Source organism: Thamnophis elegans, unplaced genomic scaffold (genome assembly GCF_009769535.1).
Source record: "Thamnophis elegans isolate rThaEle1 unplaced genomic scaffold, rThaEle1.pri scaffold_257_arrow_ctg1, whole genome shotgun sequence".
Lineage (NCBI taxonomy): Eukaryota > Metazoa > Chordata > Lepidosauria > Squamata > Colubridae > Thamnophis > Thamnophis elegans.
In genome coordinates, this window is record NW_022473726.1 from 17291 (window position 1) to 34270 (window position 16980).

Consider the following 16980-nt stretch of genomic DNA (forward strand, 5'->3'; position numbering starts at 1 on the left):
CCCCACTCCTGCCCTCCTACCTCCACGATGCTCCTGAGGTCCCGGACGTAAGCCTGCTCAGTTTCCACAATCTCCAGCACCACCCGGTCCAGATGGGACGGCTTGACCCGCCGTTCTTTGGCTCGGCCGGGACCCGGTGCCCAGCCGCAGCACTGCTGCCCATCTCCTCCCGGGGTGTCCGCCAGCCGGTCCAGCAGCGTCACAGGGGTCAGATCCAGGCTGATGTCGCTGCCGTTCTGCTGGGAGTAAGCGGGAGGGCAGCCCCCCAGCCCGATGCTGCTGCCGAAGGCGCTGGCGCCGTCCTGCAGAGAGGCCGAGGAGGCCGAGGAGCTGAGGCTGACGGGGCGGTCGCTGTCCGAGCAGACGGTGTTCACCGAGGTGCAGCTGCCCAGGATGGGGCCCGACGCCATCTTGGTCCCGATTCCAGCCAGCGAGGAGGTAGAGGAGGGCCTGGGGGCTGCCGAGGGAGGGAGCAACAGGCTCTGCAGTCACTTCCCCAAAAGACCCCCCCCCCCGGCCTCCCAGCCACGAATGTTGTGTGTGTGGGGGGGAAGCACAGGTAAGGAGCCCACTTGGAGGTAGGGAGGGCAGCTGGTTCTCCCCCCACCCCCTCCGGCTCTTTTCACCCTTAGAAGAAGAATAAGAAAGTGGCTTCCTGCCTCTCCACATCCTTTGTGGGGGTTTTTTCTCACCTTTCAAAGCTGTGGTTTCCCTCGCAAGGCATGCTGGGAGGGGCAGCGTGCAAAGAAAGGGAACCCCCCACCCACCCGCACTCTGCCCCTTCTCTGCTCGCCACCTCCCTCCCCTCAAATCTCTCCAAAGGGGGGGGGGGAGAAAGCAAGGTTTGCAACAGCCACAACAGCCATGCACAAAATCCTGGAATGCAAAAACCAGAATTGGAGCAAAGATCTGGGGAAGGGGGTTCTGTTCCCCCCCCTCCACCCCATGGAACCTTCCCCCCCCCCCTTCCCAGGCGTGTGGGTGGATGCCGCATGGGCGCACGGACTAACCTGGGCTGCCTCTTTCCTTGGTGCTGACCCGGCGGGCGCCTTCGGGCATGGTAAGGCTGGTGTCCCCGGGCCCTTTTCCTGGGAGGGAGAGAGAGAGACACACGCACACAAGCAGGTTGCTGTGTTGCACAGCACGAAGCGTCCAGCGTGTCAAAACAGATTCCCCACCTGCGACAAACCAAGTTACATTTGCAATTTCGACGTGTTTTTGTCCTCTTCAAGATTTCAGAATTTATATTCTCGGCTTGGCATTTCACACACCCCGTGCTCCTTCTTTTTACTGAAATAGGATGTGAAAGTGCCGTATGACAAATGAGTGGATGTTGTGTCGCTTCAATTGTGTACACACACACACACACACACACACACACACACCGAGGCATTCCCGTTGCAAGCAGAGTTCTCTAGGAGCAGACAACAAAAGAATCCATTGAAGGCAGGATCTGAAAGGAGCCAGCGCAGGATTCCTGCAGGAGGAAAGGACCGGCAGGCATCGGATCTCCTGGGCTGGGTCTCCTGGCACCCCTGGCTGAGCAACCCAGGCCCAGTTCAGGCCCAAAGGGGCAGGAGAGCCGCCACAGGAGGAGTCGGGGGCAGCCTTCTGCCAACTCCAGAGGTTGAGAAGACCCCCCCCCCTCCCCAGATGGGCCAAAGGGCCACAGAAAGGACAGCGACCGGGGGGGGGGCTATCGGCACTTTAACATCTGGGTCACAACCCTGTGCATCTTTTCAGCCAGGACCCACTGCTGCCAGCTGTGCAGCCAAACCAGTTTGGTGCCAGCTGTGCAGTGGGCCACTTGGGTGAGAAGACGCACGGCCACAGCCCTCTCTTCTGAGTCCTTGTCAGCACTGGGGGATAAGCCCGTCTCCGGAGGTGCTGGGGCTGCAACACTCCTATGGCCCCGGGAGGGCTGTGGGGAGGGAAACCCAGCGGACACCCATTCGTTGAGGGCAGTGGTGGGTTCCTGGCAGTTCGGACCGGGTCAGACGGGCTGGTAGTGGTTTGGTGTCCAGGGTGGCTGGAACCGCCAGTGACCCAGGCCTGCCACGCCCCCAAACCGGTTCTCTGGGTGGCGCCATATTGTTTTTTGCCGAGGTGGCGCAGTGGTTAGGGTGCAGTACTGCAGGCCACTGTTAGCTGCAGTTCAGCGGTTCTAATCTCACCGGCTCAGGGTTGACTCAGCCTTCCATCCTTCCGAGGTGGGTGAAATGAGGACCCAGATTGTTGTTGGGGGCAAAATGCTGATTCTGTAAACCACTTAGAGAGGGCTGAAAGCCCTATGAAGCGCTATATAAGTCTAACTGCTATTGCTATTCTGCACAGAACAATTCTTATTGCACAGCGCACGTCCGTGTGGTGCGCCTACGAGTTAACCGGCAGTCGAGACTGCCAGAACCCCCGTTAAGTGTCCGTCCGAAGTTACACCGGCACTGAAAGTAGTGACTTACAACCCTTTTTCACACTTAAAGTTGCAACCTCCCCATGGTCACGCGATCAGAATTCGGATGCCTGGCAACTGACTCGTGTTTATGACGCTTGCGGTGTCCCGGAGTCACGTGACCCCCCCGTGGCAACCTCCCGACGAGCAAAATCAACGGGGCAGCAGCCAGGTTCGCTTAACAACCGTGTCGCTAACTTAACGACGATGTTGATTCACTGAACAACGGAGCAAAACGGAGCCAAACTCAGTTAGCAACAGAAACCCGGGGCTCAATTCCCTTCTTCCTTCCTGCCCTCTGCCCTTCTCCACGGTTCCCATTCCTTTCCTTTCCTCAAAAGCCCTGGCGTGAGGGGGGTCCCACTCGGTGACTCTCTCCAAAGGGGGCTGCCCCAGACACCCACTTCCTGATTCCTCAGCCGGGGCCAAAAATACCCTCCTAGGCCTGGCCCTGTTCGGCTTCAACGGATGTCTGAGTCCTGTTTGCTTTTTCACGCGGTCTCCTCTGGCTCTCTCCGCTGGCCTGAGTGTGGGAAAAGGAGCGGTTGCTGCTGATTTACATAAATTAAATTGAAACTCTCCCCCCCACACACACACAAGAGGTTTTTTTTTTTCATTTCTCAACATTAAAAATAAACAAGAAAAGATTCTGGTTTCCTTGCTATCCAGAGACTCCTCCTGAGTTCTTCGAGTTTAATAGTTTCGAGTTTAATAAAAATTTGTATGCCGCCCACTCCCATTGGGACTCTGGGCGGCTCACAAGCAAGATAAAAAAGCTTATTTAAAAATTATAGATAAATTAAACTTTAAGGTACATGATTGCACTTGTATACTGTGGCTTTTTAATGCTAGTGTCAAAACTGAACAAACCGAATATATTGGAAGGTAATAGAAGTATACCGAAGGGAGGAGCTGAGTGAAAGAAGAAGGCGGGTGGAGAGGGGGAGAGAGAGGAGGAGGAGAAGGAAGGGAGGGAATGGATTAAGAGAGGGAGTGATAGGGTTAGGGTTAGATGGAGGGGGAGGGGAAGTAGGTGTAGAGGGGTATGAGAGAAGGAAGAATGAAAGTTGGAGGGGGTTGAAAGAGGGTGTATGGTGGGCTAAGGCGGTATATTGGGTTTGTATTGAAGGGGGCATTTTCTATATAAGTGAGGGCTGTGTTTATTACTCAATGTTACATGCTCGGGTTATGCACAGTAAACATGTGATTGTATAGAATGAAACGGAAATAAAAATATTATGCAAAAGAAAAAAATTATAGATAAGAAACACAATGTTAAAAATTGACACACCATACAACCAGTTCAGTGGGGCTGGATATAATCAACCCTTCTCCTCCCTCTGCCTCCCCGTCTTCCAGACCTGGGACAGGACATCTCACATCTCAACCCCTGAAACTTTCCTTTCCAGGCAAGTTGAACCACCCTGGGCCTTCGCTTGCCCTGAGTCGACTTCCCCCGTGCTGGGGCTCCAGTAGAAGTGAGTCTTTGTGGCCCAGAGTTGGGTTTTGGGGTCCGTGGTGGTTTTCTTGCAGACATTTCTTGTGTAAATATGTTTTGTTTCATTTTCATTTCATACGGTCACATATATACTGTGCATAACCGGGGCCATATAACATTGAACAATAAACACACCCATCCTTGTCAACAATACTCCCCAAAATACAAACCCAATATACCACTTCAACCCTCCATACACCCTTTCTATCACCCCCCCTCCAACTTTCCTTTCTCCCCTCCAACATTCCCCTCTCCTACTTCCCCTCCCCCTCTATCACTCCTCTCTCCCAATCCACTCCCTCCCTTCCATCTCACCCTCCCTCCGATCCTCTCTCCCACCGTCTCTACCCCCCTTTCTACTATCTATCAATATATTCAGCTTCCTAGTTTTACACTAGAATTAACAACGCAACAGTATACAAGTGCAATCATATTAATCAGTTTAAAATCCAGCACATACTATATTTCCCCCTCTCCCCCCCAGAATCCCACCTCCCTTCCCCCCCCCCCGGACTTCCCAGAGCCCGTACACGGTATAGCTTTTTATCAAACACAGTCAGAATATATATATATATACTTAAAGTCACAACCCCTGATATGCCCAAGTATGGGAGGAAGGTCACACTTCCACTCTCTGTCATTAGGCTCGTCACAAGAGTCCATCCAGACAGAAACCCAATATTTTTTACTGTTGCCTTTTTTGTTACATTGCCTGGGAGGCAATAGAGCAGAGGTTCGATTCCCAAAAACTTGGGTATGGCTAGCTGATGAGAGCTAAATAGCTTGAAATAGATCTATACTAGTCTCCCTTTATTTATTTATCAGCATAAATATAACATATATATATATATATGTATGTATGTATGTATGTATGTATGTATATGTATATAAATGTATTGCAGACATTTCTTGACCCACCTAGGGAACATCATCCATGTCAGGGAGGGAGGGTGGGGTTACCAAAATGCTCAGTGGGGAAAGAGAAAGAAATAAAGAAATAAAGGAAGGAAGTGCTGGATGCTTTAAAAGGAGTAGGGGGTCTGTGGCGGGACCCCAAGAAAGAAAAAAGAGAGGTTCAAAGGAAATTTTTTAAAAAAAACCGTCCGAGTTTTGCAGTCTGGCTCCAGGATCCTCCAGGCAAACATCACCATTTGAGGAGGGGGCAGGGGAGCCCCCTTCAACCTGGGCCTTGCTTGCAAGAGGCTACCCGGGGTGAGAAGAACTGAGGGCAGGAAAGAACTCCTGAAAGAGGAGGAGAAGAGGAGGAGGAGGAGGAAGAACGACGTGTGAAGTGCTTGTGAAAAAGCTGTTAGTTTGCTTTTCCAAATCCAGTTTGGCGTTGAGATGGACAAAGGCGACATTCCGACATTCCTCCGGCCAGCAGCTGGTAGGGGGAGCCTTGGCGAACTCCGGGGGGGGGGGGGGAAAGAAAGGCGGGGGGAGACGAAAGGGCTCCCTTGGGAAGACGGAGAGAAGGAGGAGGGCCGGTTCAGGGTGGAGTGGAAATGAAGATGAAAGGCAGAGCCTTTGCAGAGGAAGGGGCCAGCCCCCCACCCCTCACCTGGACTGTCCTGTGTCTTCTTGGTGACTGGTCTGGGCAATGTCCTCTCCTAACTTAAAGCCCTTGGATGCTCCGGAAGGCAGAAGCTGGGAAAGAAAGAGGATTCTTTTCCTCCTGGATAATGTCTTCTTGGCGTTCCCAGCCTTGGTGGCCTCAGCCAGGGAGGGAATCCTGTACAAGGGTTGCTCTCTCCAGAGCAGGGAGGGGTGTGTGTGTGTGTGTCTGATCCTTGCTCTAGAGAAGGGGCCTCCAAACCGGGCAACTTGCGGACCTCAATTCCCAGAATTCTCCAGCCAGCCATTCCTTTTTCTTCCCTCCTGCCTCATCAAACCAAGAGAGAGAAAACAGGAGGTGAAAGAGGAGGAAAATGAAGGAAAGAGAAGAAAGAGAAGAAGGAAAGAAAAAAATGAAGGAAAGAGAAGAAGGAAAGAGAAGAAGGAAAGAAGGAAAGGAAAGAGAAGAAGGAAAGAAGAAAATGAAGGAAAGAGAAGAAGGAAAGAGAAGAAGGAAAGAAGGAAAGAAGGAAAGAGAAGAAGGAAAGAAGAAAATGAAGGAAAGAGAAGAAGGAACGAGAAGAAGGAAAGAGAAGGTCGTAGAGGAAGGGACTGCAAGAGAATAAGCAGGAATCCCAAATTGAGGGGGTGGGTGGGTGGGATTCACATCCAAAGGGGATGCATTCTTGTTTCGGGAATTCTAGGAGTGGAAGTCCGGAAGTCTTAAAAGTTGCCAAATTTGAAGAACCTTGGCCAAGAGCAGTGATCTGCAGCCTTGGTGGCTTGAAGAAGAATGGACTTCAACTCCCAGAATTCTCCAGCTGAAGGTGGAAAGCAGCTTCCTTCGGTAAAGCTTCATCCACATTCCTTCCAGATGATGTGCCTGTCCCACATCTGTTGGGACTCCTGAAGCCTCCAAGCAGGAGAACCCTCCAGGGCAGTGTTTCTCAACCTCGGCAACTTGAAGATGTCCGGACTTCAACTCCCAGAATTCTCCAGCCAGCATTCGCTGGCTGGGGAATTCTGGGAGTTGAAGTCCGGACATCTTCAAGTTGCCAAGGTTGAGAAACACTGCTCCAGGGGTCTTCTGCGTGACAGATGCCTCCTGTGGCTTCTCCATACAGCCGCAGAAAGCGGAGAGGTGTCTGTCAGCTAGGATGAGGTCATGTCTGTGCAAAACATCCAGGTTCACGCCGTGCACGGATGTTCCAAACTTTTGGCCTGCCTGAGTCCCGTGCAATGCTTGGGCCTTCTATAAAATATACACGGTAGTTAATATACATAAACAACGTTAGTTTATTATTTTTAGGGATTTTTTTTTTACTATATCTCGCGGGGCTGCGTTACAAGATGTCCAGGAACTCATGGAACCACAGGCTGCAGATTGGACCCGCCTCGGTCTGGATTAAAAACCAGGAGACGCTGAGTTCTAGTTCTGCCTTAGGTATGGAAGCCAGCCGGGTGACTTGGAGCCAACCGCCAGGAGACTGGGAGTTCTAGTCCCAGATCTAGCCATGAAAAGCAGCTTTGGGCCAGTCACGCTCTCTGAGCCCGACCCACCTCATAAGGTTGTTGTTATGGGGGAAAATAGGAGGGGGAAGGGATAGTAGGCATGTTCGCCACTTTGAATTATTTTATTACTTGCGTTAGTAATAAAGGCGGGATAAAAATCTAAATTATTTTTTTAATTTTTATTTTATTTTATCAGTTTCATATATACATTCACAATTATATGATCTCATAACTGTTATTAATAATATGCATTTATAACCAATTTTCCCTACAGTTGACAATATACTTGGAGATTGCTTTCTTAACATCCCATAGATCCATCTTATCTTACAACGGTCCTACTTCTTCTTCCCTCCCTCCCTCTTTCCTTCCCTCGTTTCTTCTCTCCTACTCGCCTTCCTTCCCTCCCTCCTTCCCCTTCCCTCCTTCTCTCCTCTCCTTCCTTCCTTCCCTCCTTTCTTTTCTCCTTCTCTTTCTCTCCTTCCTTTCCCCCTTCCTTTCCTCCTTCCTTCCCCCCTCCTTCTCTCCTACATTCCCTCCTTCCTTCCCTCCTTTCTTCTCTCCTTCTCTCCTTCCTTCCCTCCTTTCTTTTCTCCTTCTCTTTCTCTCCTTCCTTTTCCCCTTCCTTCCCCCCTTCCTTCCCCCTTCCTTCTCTCCTACATTCCCTCCTTCCTTCCCTCCTTTCTTCTCTCCTTCCTTCCCTCCTTCCTTTTCTCCTTCTCTCCTTCCTTCCCTCCTTTTAAAAATCTAAATTAAAAAAAAAATCCCTCTGCAGGAGGAACAGACTTCTCCTTCAATTCCAGGTGTGGCACCTTGGACTGTGGCATTTATCCCGGGAATTAGGGAGCTGGGAAGATGCCGTCCTCCCTCTTCCCAGTCCTCCCAGCTAAGGGAATCGTGCAGGGGGGGGGGGAGAGAAAGGGAGCCTGCAAACAGACCGTGAGTCAGGGGCCTGGCACGAAGGGGCTGGAAAACGGCGAAGGCAGCTCTTTTTTCTTTCAGCTGCATCGACAGAAGTAGAATTTAAGCCCTGGGAATTCTTTAATCCTTTTTCCTCTGCGTGGGCCAGCCCCCATCTGAAGTCCGGTTTGGGGTGCCACGCTTTAAGGAGGAATCCCAGGAACTGGGAGGGGGGGTCAGGAGAGGACAGCGGGGAGAATTAGGAACGGGGTGGGGGGGGGAGAAGAAAGGCGATGGAAAGAAGCAACTGGAGCTCGGAGGAGGGCAGACCCAAGAAGAAGAAAACCAGTGGTGAAATTCAATTTTTCTTTTTACTACCGGTTCTGTGGGCGTGGCAGGGGAAGGATACTGCAAAATCCCCATTCCCTCCCCACTCCACGGGAAGGATGCTGCAAAATCTCCATTCTCTCCCCACTCCACGGGAAGGATACTGCAAAATCTCCATTCTCTCCCCACTCCACGGGAAGGATACTGCAAAATGTCCATTCTCTCCCCACTCCACGGGAAGGATACTGCAAAATCTCCATTCTCTCCCCACTCCACGGGAAGGATACTGCAAAATCTCCATTCTCTCCCCACTCCACGGGAAGGATGCTGCAAAATCCCCATTCCCTCCCCACTCCAGGGGAAGGATACTGCAAAATCTCCATTCTCTCCCCACTCCACGGGAAGGATACTGCAAAATCCCCATTCCCTCCCCACTCCACGGGAAGGATACTGCAAAATGTCCATTCTCTCCCCACTCCAGGGGAAGGATACTGCAAAATCTCCATTCTCTCCCCACTCCACGGGAAGGATACTGCAAAATCTCCATTCTCTCCCCACTCCACGGGAAGGATGCTGCAAAATCCCCATTCCCTCCCCACTCCAGGGGAAGGATACTGCAAAATCTCCATTCTCTCCCCACTCCACGGGAAGGATACTGCAAAATCCCCATTCCCTCCCCACTCCACGGGAAGGATGCTGCAAAATCCCCATTCCCTCCCCACTCCAGGGGAAGGATACTGCAAAATCTCCATTCTCTCCCCACTCCACGGGAAGGATACTGCAAAATCTCCATTCTCTCCCCACTCCACGGGAAGGATACTGCAAAATCTCCATTCTCTCCCCACTCCACGGGAAGGATACTGCAAAATCTCTATTCTCTCCCCACTCCACGGGAAGGATGCTGCAAAATCCCCATTCCCTCCCCACTCCAGGGGAAGGATACTGCAAAATGTCCATTCTCTCCCCACTCCAGGGGAAGGATGCTGCAAAATCTCCATTCTCTCCCCACTCTGGAGCCGGCCAGAGGTGGCATTTGCCGGTTCTCCGAACTACTCAAAATTTCCGCTACCGGTTCTCCAGAATCTGTCAGAACCTGCTGGATTCCACCCCTGAATAAAACAGAAAATGAAGAACGGTTGCAGGAACTGGGCAGGGCCAGCCTGGAGAAGAGAAGGACCAGGGGAGACAGGAGAGCATCTTCCAATACTTGAGGGGCTGCCACAGAGAGGAGCTGGGGGGGTCAAGCGATTCTCCAAAGGCCAGACAAGGAAAAATGGATGGAAACTGGACAAGGAGAGATTCAACCTGGAAATAAGGAAGAATTTTCTGACAGTGAGAACAATCCACCCATGGAACAGAAGTTGCCTTTGGAAGTTGTGGGAGCTTCATCCCTGGAGGCTTTCAAGAAGAGACTGGGATGCCATCTGTCAGAAATGGTGCAGGGTCTCCTGCTTGGGCGGGGGGTTGGACTAGATGATCTCTAAGGTCCCTTCCAACTCTGTTAATCTGAAGAGCCCCTTCGAATCTTGCAAAAGTTGCCCAGAAGGGTGAAGAAATATCTATGGCAGTGTTTCTCAACCTTGGCAACTTTAAATCCTGTGGACTTCAACTCCCAGAATCCCCCAGCCAGCTCTCGCTGGCTGGGGAATTCTGGGAGTTGAAGTCCACAGGACTTAAAGTCGCCAAGGTTGAGAAACACTGGTCTACGGAATGCCTCAATCCTCCAGGTCATGCTTGTCGCAAAGGGAGAGGCAGTCCTTGACTTACAACAGTCCACTTAGTGACGGAAGCTACAACTGAACTGAAAAAGCAACTTGTTACATTTTTTCCACGCTTAACGACCGTTGCAGCATCCCCTACGCCCACCTGATTTACATTCGGATTTTTGACAACTACTTCGCATTTATGACGGTTCGCAGCGTCCCGGGGGTCACGCGATCCTCTTTTGCGGCCTTCTGACAAGCCAAGTCAATGGGAAGCTGGGTTCACTTAATGACCGTGGCAAGAAAGAAGGGGGGAAGGAAGGAGGAAAGGAAGGGGGAAAGGAAGGAGAGAAGGAGAAAAGAAAGGAGGGAAGGAAGGAAGGAAGGAAGGAAGGAGGGAAGGAAGGAGGGAAGGAGAGAAGAAAGGAGGGAAGGAAGGAGGGAAGGAAGGAGAGAAGGAGAGAAGAAAGGAGGGAAGGAAGGAGGGAAGGAAGGAGAGAAGGAGAGAAGAAAGGAGGGAAGGAAGGAGGGAATGTAGGAGAGAAGGAAGGGGGGAAGGAAGGAGAGAAAGAGAAGGAGAAAAGAAAGGAGGGAAGGAAGGAAGGAAGGAGAGAAGGGGAAGGAGGGAGGGAAGGAAGGAGGAAAGGAAGGGGAGTAGGAGAGAAGAAACGAGGGAAGGAAAGAGGGAGGGAGGGAAGAAGAAGTAGGACCGTTGTAAGATAAGATGGATCTATGGGATGTTAAGAAAGCAATCTTCAAGTATATTGTCAACTGTAGGGAAAAATTGGTTATAAATACATATTATTAATAAAAAAAAAAGATTTTAAGATGGGGCAAAACTCACTTAACACATTTCTCACTTAGCAACATACTTTTTGGGATCATAAACTGAGGATTATCTGTCCTTTTTTTTGCCCCAAGAGACAAGCGGATTTCCTTGTTTTATTTTTCTTCGAAAACATTTCGCTTCCCATCCGAGAAGCCTCTTCGATTCCTATTTCTTCCTATTCACAACTGAATAAGCTTTTTGGATGAGAAGTGAAATGTTTTGGAAGGAAAAAGAAACCAAGGAAATCCAGTTGCCTTTGGGGAGAAAAAAAATAAAATAAATCACCTTCGGGACAACAGTGGGGGAGAGTTGTTTTTCTCTCTAATTCCGGAGAACGGGAAGAACGGAATTAGTGGAGACAAAAGGCAGATTCTGTTCCTCATCCTACTAGGGAAAACAGCCGGACAAGGGGATGGAGCGGTGACCTCGAGAGGCGAAAGGGCTCCTTTCGCTGACCGCCTTCCAGCACAACTTTCCCATCTGGATTCCTGCACGGGAGCAGATGTTGAGGCTCTCCAGGAGTCCCTCAAAGGGGCCTTTATTTCCACCCAAGTCCTTTCCCCAATTCGGTGCCCGCCTCCCCGCCTTTCTCCCCCCCCCCCACTCAAGAGGTGTTCCTCTTCCAGAATTCCCAGGCGGGAACCATTCACGGTGAAATCTGAACCCGGGACTTTCCAGCTGATGCTGTTTGAGAGGGAAGAGGGAGAGCGAGGGAGGGAGGGAGAGGGCCAGAAACAAAGGAAGAAAGAAAGAGGCTATGGAAGAAGAAGGAGAAAGACGAATCGAGAAACAAAAAACAATACATCTTTCTATCTATCTCAGCTGGGATCAAGTTGGTGTGGAAAGGCAGGAATCTCACAGGAATTCCTGCCTTTGGAATCCAGGAGCTGCCAAATCTCAGGATTCAACGGCGGCTGCATTCCTAATTTTCTTCTCCTAAGTGGGACAATAAAAGGGGCACCTCCGACGTTTCCCCTACCACCCTTTCTACTGCTAGCAATAGCAATAGCAATAGTTACTTATGTACCGCTTCATAGGGCTTTCAGCCCTCTCTAAGCGGTTTACAGAGTCAGCATATTGCCCCCAACAACAATCCGGGTCCTCATTTTACCCACCTCGGAAGGATGGAAGGCTGAGTCAACCCTGAGCCGGTGAGATTTGAACCGCCGAACTGCAGAACTGCAGTCAGCTGAAGTAGCCTGCAGTGCTGCATTTAACCACTGCGCCACCTCGGCTCCTTAGCACTGATGATGTTACCTAGCTGGGTCACGAAACCGCAGGACCCCACAGTCCTCCTCCTCCTCTTCTCTGCAAACGCCACTTCTTCTAGCACTGATGATATTAGCTAGTTGGGTCATGAAACGTCTGCAAGCTCAGAGAGACCCCAAGGAGCCCACCACAGTTCAACCCCTGAGCTACAAATATCCTCCTTTATTGTGAGGATCGCTTGGACAACACAAGGGAACGGAACCATTTTGAAATAAGGTTTAGGAAGACCCTGCTCCTCCTTCTCCCAGTGGCGGGCTGTTCCACAGGCCTGGGATGAATGGACCTTCGTTTGAAATACAAAGGAAAAGTTATGAGCACATCCAGTCTCTAACTGAGAGCAATCTCCAATTCCCCAGCCTGATTTGGGAAACAGCATTGTTCCAGTATTTCAGTGGTTCCCAAACTTGGCAACTTTAAGACTTGTGGACTTCAACTCCCAGAATTCTCCAGCCAGGTCTTCTGGCTTGAGCAAGGGGTTGGACTAGAAGACCTCCAAGGTCCCTTTCCAACTCTATTATTCTGATACTCTGTCATTCCTTCCTTCCTTCCTTCCTTCCTTCCTTCCTTCCTTTTATTTTCTTATTGCCATTCTGTTTTTTTCCATCGAAATAAATGTCTCCAACAATAAGTACCAAAGATTTCTCCTAACCCCGCTGAGGGTCATCAGGACCCAAGCATTTTGGGGGGGGAGGTCCAAAGAACTGCTGGCAGAACTGGTGACTGAATTGGTGCCGGGCTGATTTCCCACCCACCCCTTTTTTTTGTGTGTCCACTCATAAACCATGAATCTGAGCTAGTCCCCAGAAACTGGCCTGAGATCCGCAACGCATCAAAGGACGTGTCTCCACCTGGCATTAAAAAAAACACACACACCTGAGACTGCGTGGAGGTGAGTTTTCCTCCCTGCCTCCCTCTTCCTGCACCTGCGGTTGGTATCCAAAGAAAAGTGGCTTCTCCTGCTCGTCTGTCTTGCTGGATTCGATCACAAGATCCCAGAAGATCACCAGCAGAGCATGAAGTCTTCGGCTTAAGTTCAGGCAGTTCTCGACCTACAGCCATTCGCTCAGCTGCCAAAGTCTGGATTTGTCTGGAATAATCTCGGGCAGGGGTCTCCAATCGGGGCAACTGGTTGCCTGAGGAATTCTGGGAGCTGAAGTCCACAAGTTGCCCAGTTTGGAGACCCCTGGTCTGGGGTCTCTTGCCTGAGCAGGGGGTTGGACTAGAAGACCTCCAAGGTCCCCTCCAACTCTGTCTTTCGATGCTCCTTGGATTTATTACGGAGAAGTTCCAACTTTGTCAAAGTTACAGCAACATGGAAAGAAGAGACTTATAGCCGTTTTTCACACTTAACAACCGTTGCAGCATCACGTGGGCAACTGGCTCACATTTATGACGGCTGCAACGTCCCTTGGTCACGCGATCCCCTTTTAGCGACCTCCCGACAAAGCCAAGGAGGAAGCCCGATCCGCTTAACTAACTCGTCAACTGCGGCGATTCACTTAACAACGGTGGCAGGAAAGGTCGTAAAAATGGCGCAATGCTCGCCTAACAAACGTCTCACGGGAATTTGGGGCTTGGTTGTGGTCATAAGTCGAGGACTCCCTGTGCCTCTGAGCTTCTGCAGAATGCAGGGCCCTCAGAGACAAACTTGACCAGGAAGGCTTCAGCCCGACGCCCACCGAGTTGCAAGAAAGCCCCCCCCCAGCCCCCCCAGCATCAAACCTGCCAAAGGAGGGGGGGCAGAGAAGGAGGAAAGGAAGGAGAGCTTGGCCCCGCCCCCTTTCGGCTTCTCTGGGAGCCCACCTGGCAGCCGCTGCCACCCCCCCTCCCAAATTCCAGGTTTCACCACTTCGGGGCGACTCTCCACGCCTCTTCCTGCAAGTCGGCCGGGTCCCTTTGTTTCCCCGTCCCCCTCCCCTCCCCTGGCACCCCCAAAAAGTCCAGAAAGGAGCTGGCTTCTCCCAGGCACCCTTCTTTCCCTCCCCACCGAAAACCCCTCCCCATCCAGCCCCCTCACTGGCCACAAAGTGGAGGCAGCCTTGCAACCTATGGACCTGAGACCGAGAGGGATTCCCCGCCCCCTCCTCCTCACAGTCTTCGGGAGGGGGGGGTCACTCACAGCCCCCTCCTCCTCTTAAATCAACCAAACAACGCAACTTAGCAACGCCACAAAGCAACAACTTTTCCCAGGACTTTTGCGAGAAAAGGCGATTCCTGAGATTCCAAAGCGAAGGAGGCAGGAACCCTTCACCTCCCCTCCGGATGCTCAGGAGGTCCCGGGAACAAAGAATCGGCAACGCTCCCTGATCTATGCCGGAGGAGTGGGACCAGGGCACGACCCCCCCCCCCCGCCCGTTAGCTCCCCAAGGATGGGCCCTCCGACAAGAGTGCCTCCTTTTCCTTCAATTTCTGTATCCCGAATCCCTCTCTCTCTCTCTCTCCCTGCTGTTTCTGGGAACAATGGCTGGGAGGAAGAGCCTTAAAGCAGGATCCTGGCTTCCCAAGTTTTGCCAAATTGCCACCAACTTCCTCACTCAGGATGCCACAGCGGGGACCGTCCCAAGGCGGGAGCACCGAGGGGCAAGGCCTCCCTCCCCCCTCCCCAAGGCAAGAGAGCCCCCCCCCACTTGCCCCCCAAAAGTAAGCCCCAAGTGAGTTACACAAAGCTGGTTTACAGAAAATCCCAAATGGGGCCCGACAGCCAAGAAGCTGTGCAGGAAAGGGGGGGGGGGGAGGCAGGCAGTCTTTTTTTTGCAACCCCCCCCCCCTCCACCAGGTTTGTGGGTGGAAGAATGGAGCCAGCAGGAGTCAACCTCAGCTCCCTCCAGGGTCTGCAGATAGTCTCCGAATCACAACCACTCACTTAGCGACCATTAGAAGTAACGGCACTGGAAAAAGGGCCTTACGACCCGTTTTTTCCCCACACTTACGACCATTGTAGCATCCTCGTAGTCACGGAATACAGAATTCAGATGTTGGGCAAATTGGCTTTTATTTATGACGGTCCTGGGGTCACGCGATCCCCTTTTGCGACCTTCTGACAAGCAAAGTCAACCGGGGATCGCGATTCGCTTAACAACGGGGTTTTTTAACTCAACCACTGCAGTGATCCACTTAACAACAGTGATGGGGAAAGTCGTAAAACTGGAGCAAAACTTGCCTGACAAATGTCTCACTTAACAACTGTGGTCGTAAGTCGAGGACTGCCTGTGTTTTCAGCCCCAGGAAGGGCATTTCCAGCGGCCCCAAACTCCTGACCAGGTGTAAATCTTCAGGTGGGATTCCAAAAACTAGCAAGCTCATCTAGCAGGACGCCAGATGAGGAGGAGGCAAAGTTGTGGAGAGGACTAGACCCCTGGGGATCCCAATTCAGGAGGGGCCCTCCCTGCAAGGAGTCCCCCCCCCCAGATCAAAGCCCCTCCCCCCAGAAAGTTGTCCATCCCAGCCCTGCTCCTTTGAGGGATTGCCCCTTCCCGAGGGGCACAATCCATCCGAACCTTCTCCCTCTTGCCCCCCCCCCAGGAGCAGAAACAACCAAGGAAGGGGCCAGAATGTGGGGTGCTTCTAGGAGCACCCATAAATATCTTTCCCTTCCCGCAGGGGCCCAGGCAGTTCCTTGGGGGAGGGGGACAAAGTCTACCCCCTTAGCTAGCCTGCCAATCAAATGCCCCCCATCTGATGGGGATGGCTGGTGGCCCCCCAAAGTCCAGGAGGCAGAGGGGAGGGAAGCAGCCCCTGGAGAGGTCCCAATCTGCCCCCCCCCTCCAGGGGAAGACATTGGTGGGGAGGGGGAAGAGTCGGGATGGGTTTGAAACACCCCCCAGCTTCCCCTCTTCTCCCCCCCCCAGGAACCACACGGGACCCTCCCCACACCTTCCACAGAGGTCCGGTCAACTAATCCCCCGGAGGAGCCGAGCCCACGCGTGGGTGGGTGGGTGGGAGAGGGGGAAATGGGGAGCCGGTGGAACCCCCCCCCCCCCGCTTCGCAGGCCAATTACTCACCGTCCGGAGCGGGCTCGGGAAGGGCTCGGTCGGTGCCTCGGGGCAAGCCTTGCCAGCGAGGGTGGGGAGGGGGCGGGCGGGACTCAGAAGAATTCGCCCCCCGGCTTCTCGCTCCGACCCATCCCCGGAGGCGCCCGCTCCCACGGCCGGGGCTCCCCTAGCGATGGCCCCGGGGACCTCCGAGGCGGGCTCCGCTGCTGCTGCCGCCCTCCATCGCCGCGCCGTTCCCAGCCTGGGTGGGGAAGGGGCCAAGGCAGCCCCCCCAGCCGCCTCCCTCCGCCTCTCCCGGGCTCACATCTTGCGGAGCTCCCGGCCCCCTTTCTTCCCAAGGTCCGGTGGGAGGGGGGGGGCTGGGAGAGGGGAGAACGGGGAGCCGGGGGAGATTTTGGGGTGGGGTCGGGGGGGGGGCTGGAGGAGCTCGGCGGCGGCTGCAGCCCAGACGAGGCGAGCAACAGATTCCAGCTGGAAGATGCAGGGGGAGGGAGGGGGCGGGGGAGGGAGGGAGGGAGGGAGGGGCAGGCCAAGGGGTGGGAAGGGAAGCGTTGCGAGGGGGGAGGGCAGAGGGATTCTCTCACACTCCCTCCTGCCAGGCAGTTTCCTGTTGGGTGAGTGGGGGGGGGTCTTTAACCCCTTCCTCCCCAGCGCGGGGCTTCGGGTCCCCCAGGGGCATCGCCCGAGGACCAGGTGGGAAACCCTCCTTTGTTCGCAGGTAGAAAAGGCGACGGGGAGGGCGGCGGCGGCGGATGGGCTTCCAAGCAGCGGAGTGCAGGGATGCAGCCCGCCCCCTTCCCCCGTGCGACTTTCGGCTAAGACGCTCTGCGATTAGAAGACTAGAGCGGGGCCCTGGAGGCCATCTAGTCCAACCCCCTGCTCAAGCAGGAGACCCTGGATCATTTCAATCAATCCATCGGAATAGAGGTGGAAGGGGCCTTGGAGG

The 16980-nt window shown here is 53.0% G+C and overlaps 1 protein-coding gene across 1 annotated transcript in view; it reads right to left on the reverse strand.

The window, feature by feature from the left end:
- Window positions 1-16499, reverse strand: part of LOC116523403 (pleckstrin homology domain-containing family G member 2-like) — a gene marked incomplete at its 3' end in the record, with an annotated part of 33039 nt that extends 16540 nt beyond the window's left edge. The window contains exons 1-3 of the mRNA XM_032238505.1: window positions 16044-16499; window positions 1011-1088; window positions 21-457 (exon numbers count right to left, since the gene is read on the reverse strand). Coding sequence (XP_032094396.1) covers window positions 21-457; window positions 1011-1059 — 486 coding nt within the window. The remainder of the gene's footprint in view (window positions 1-20; window positions 458-1010; window positions 1089-16043) is intronic.
- Window positions 16500-16980: the final 481 nt, after the last annotated feature.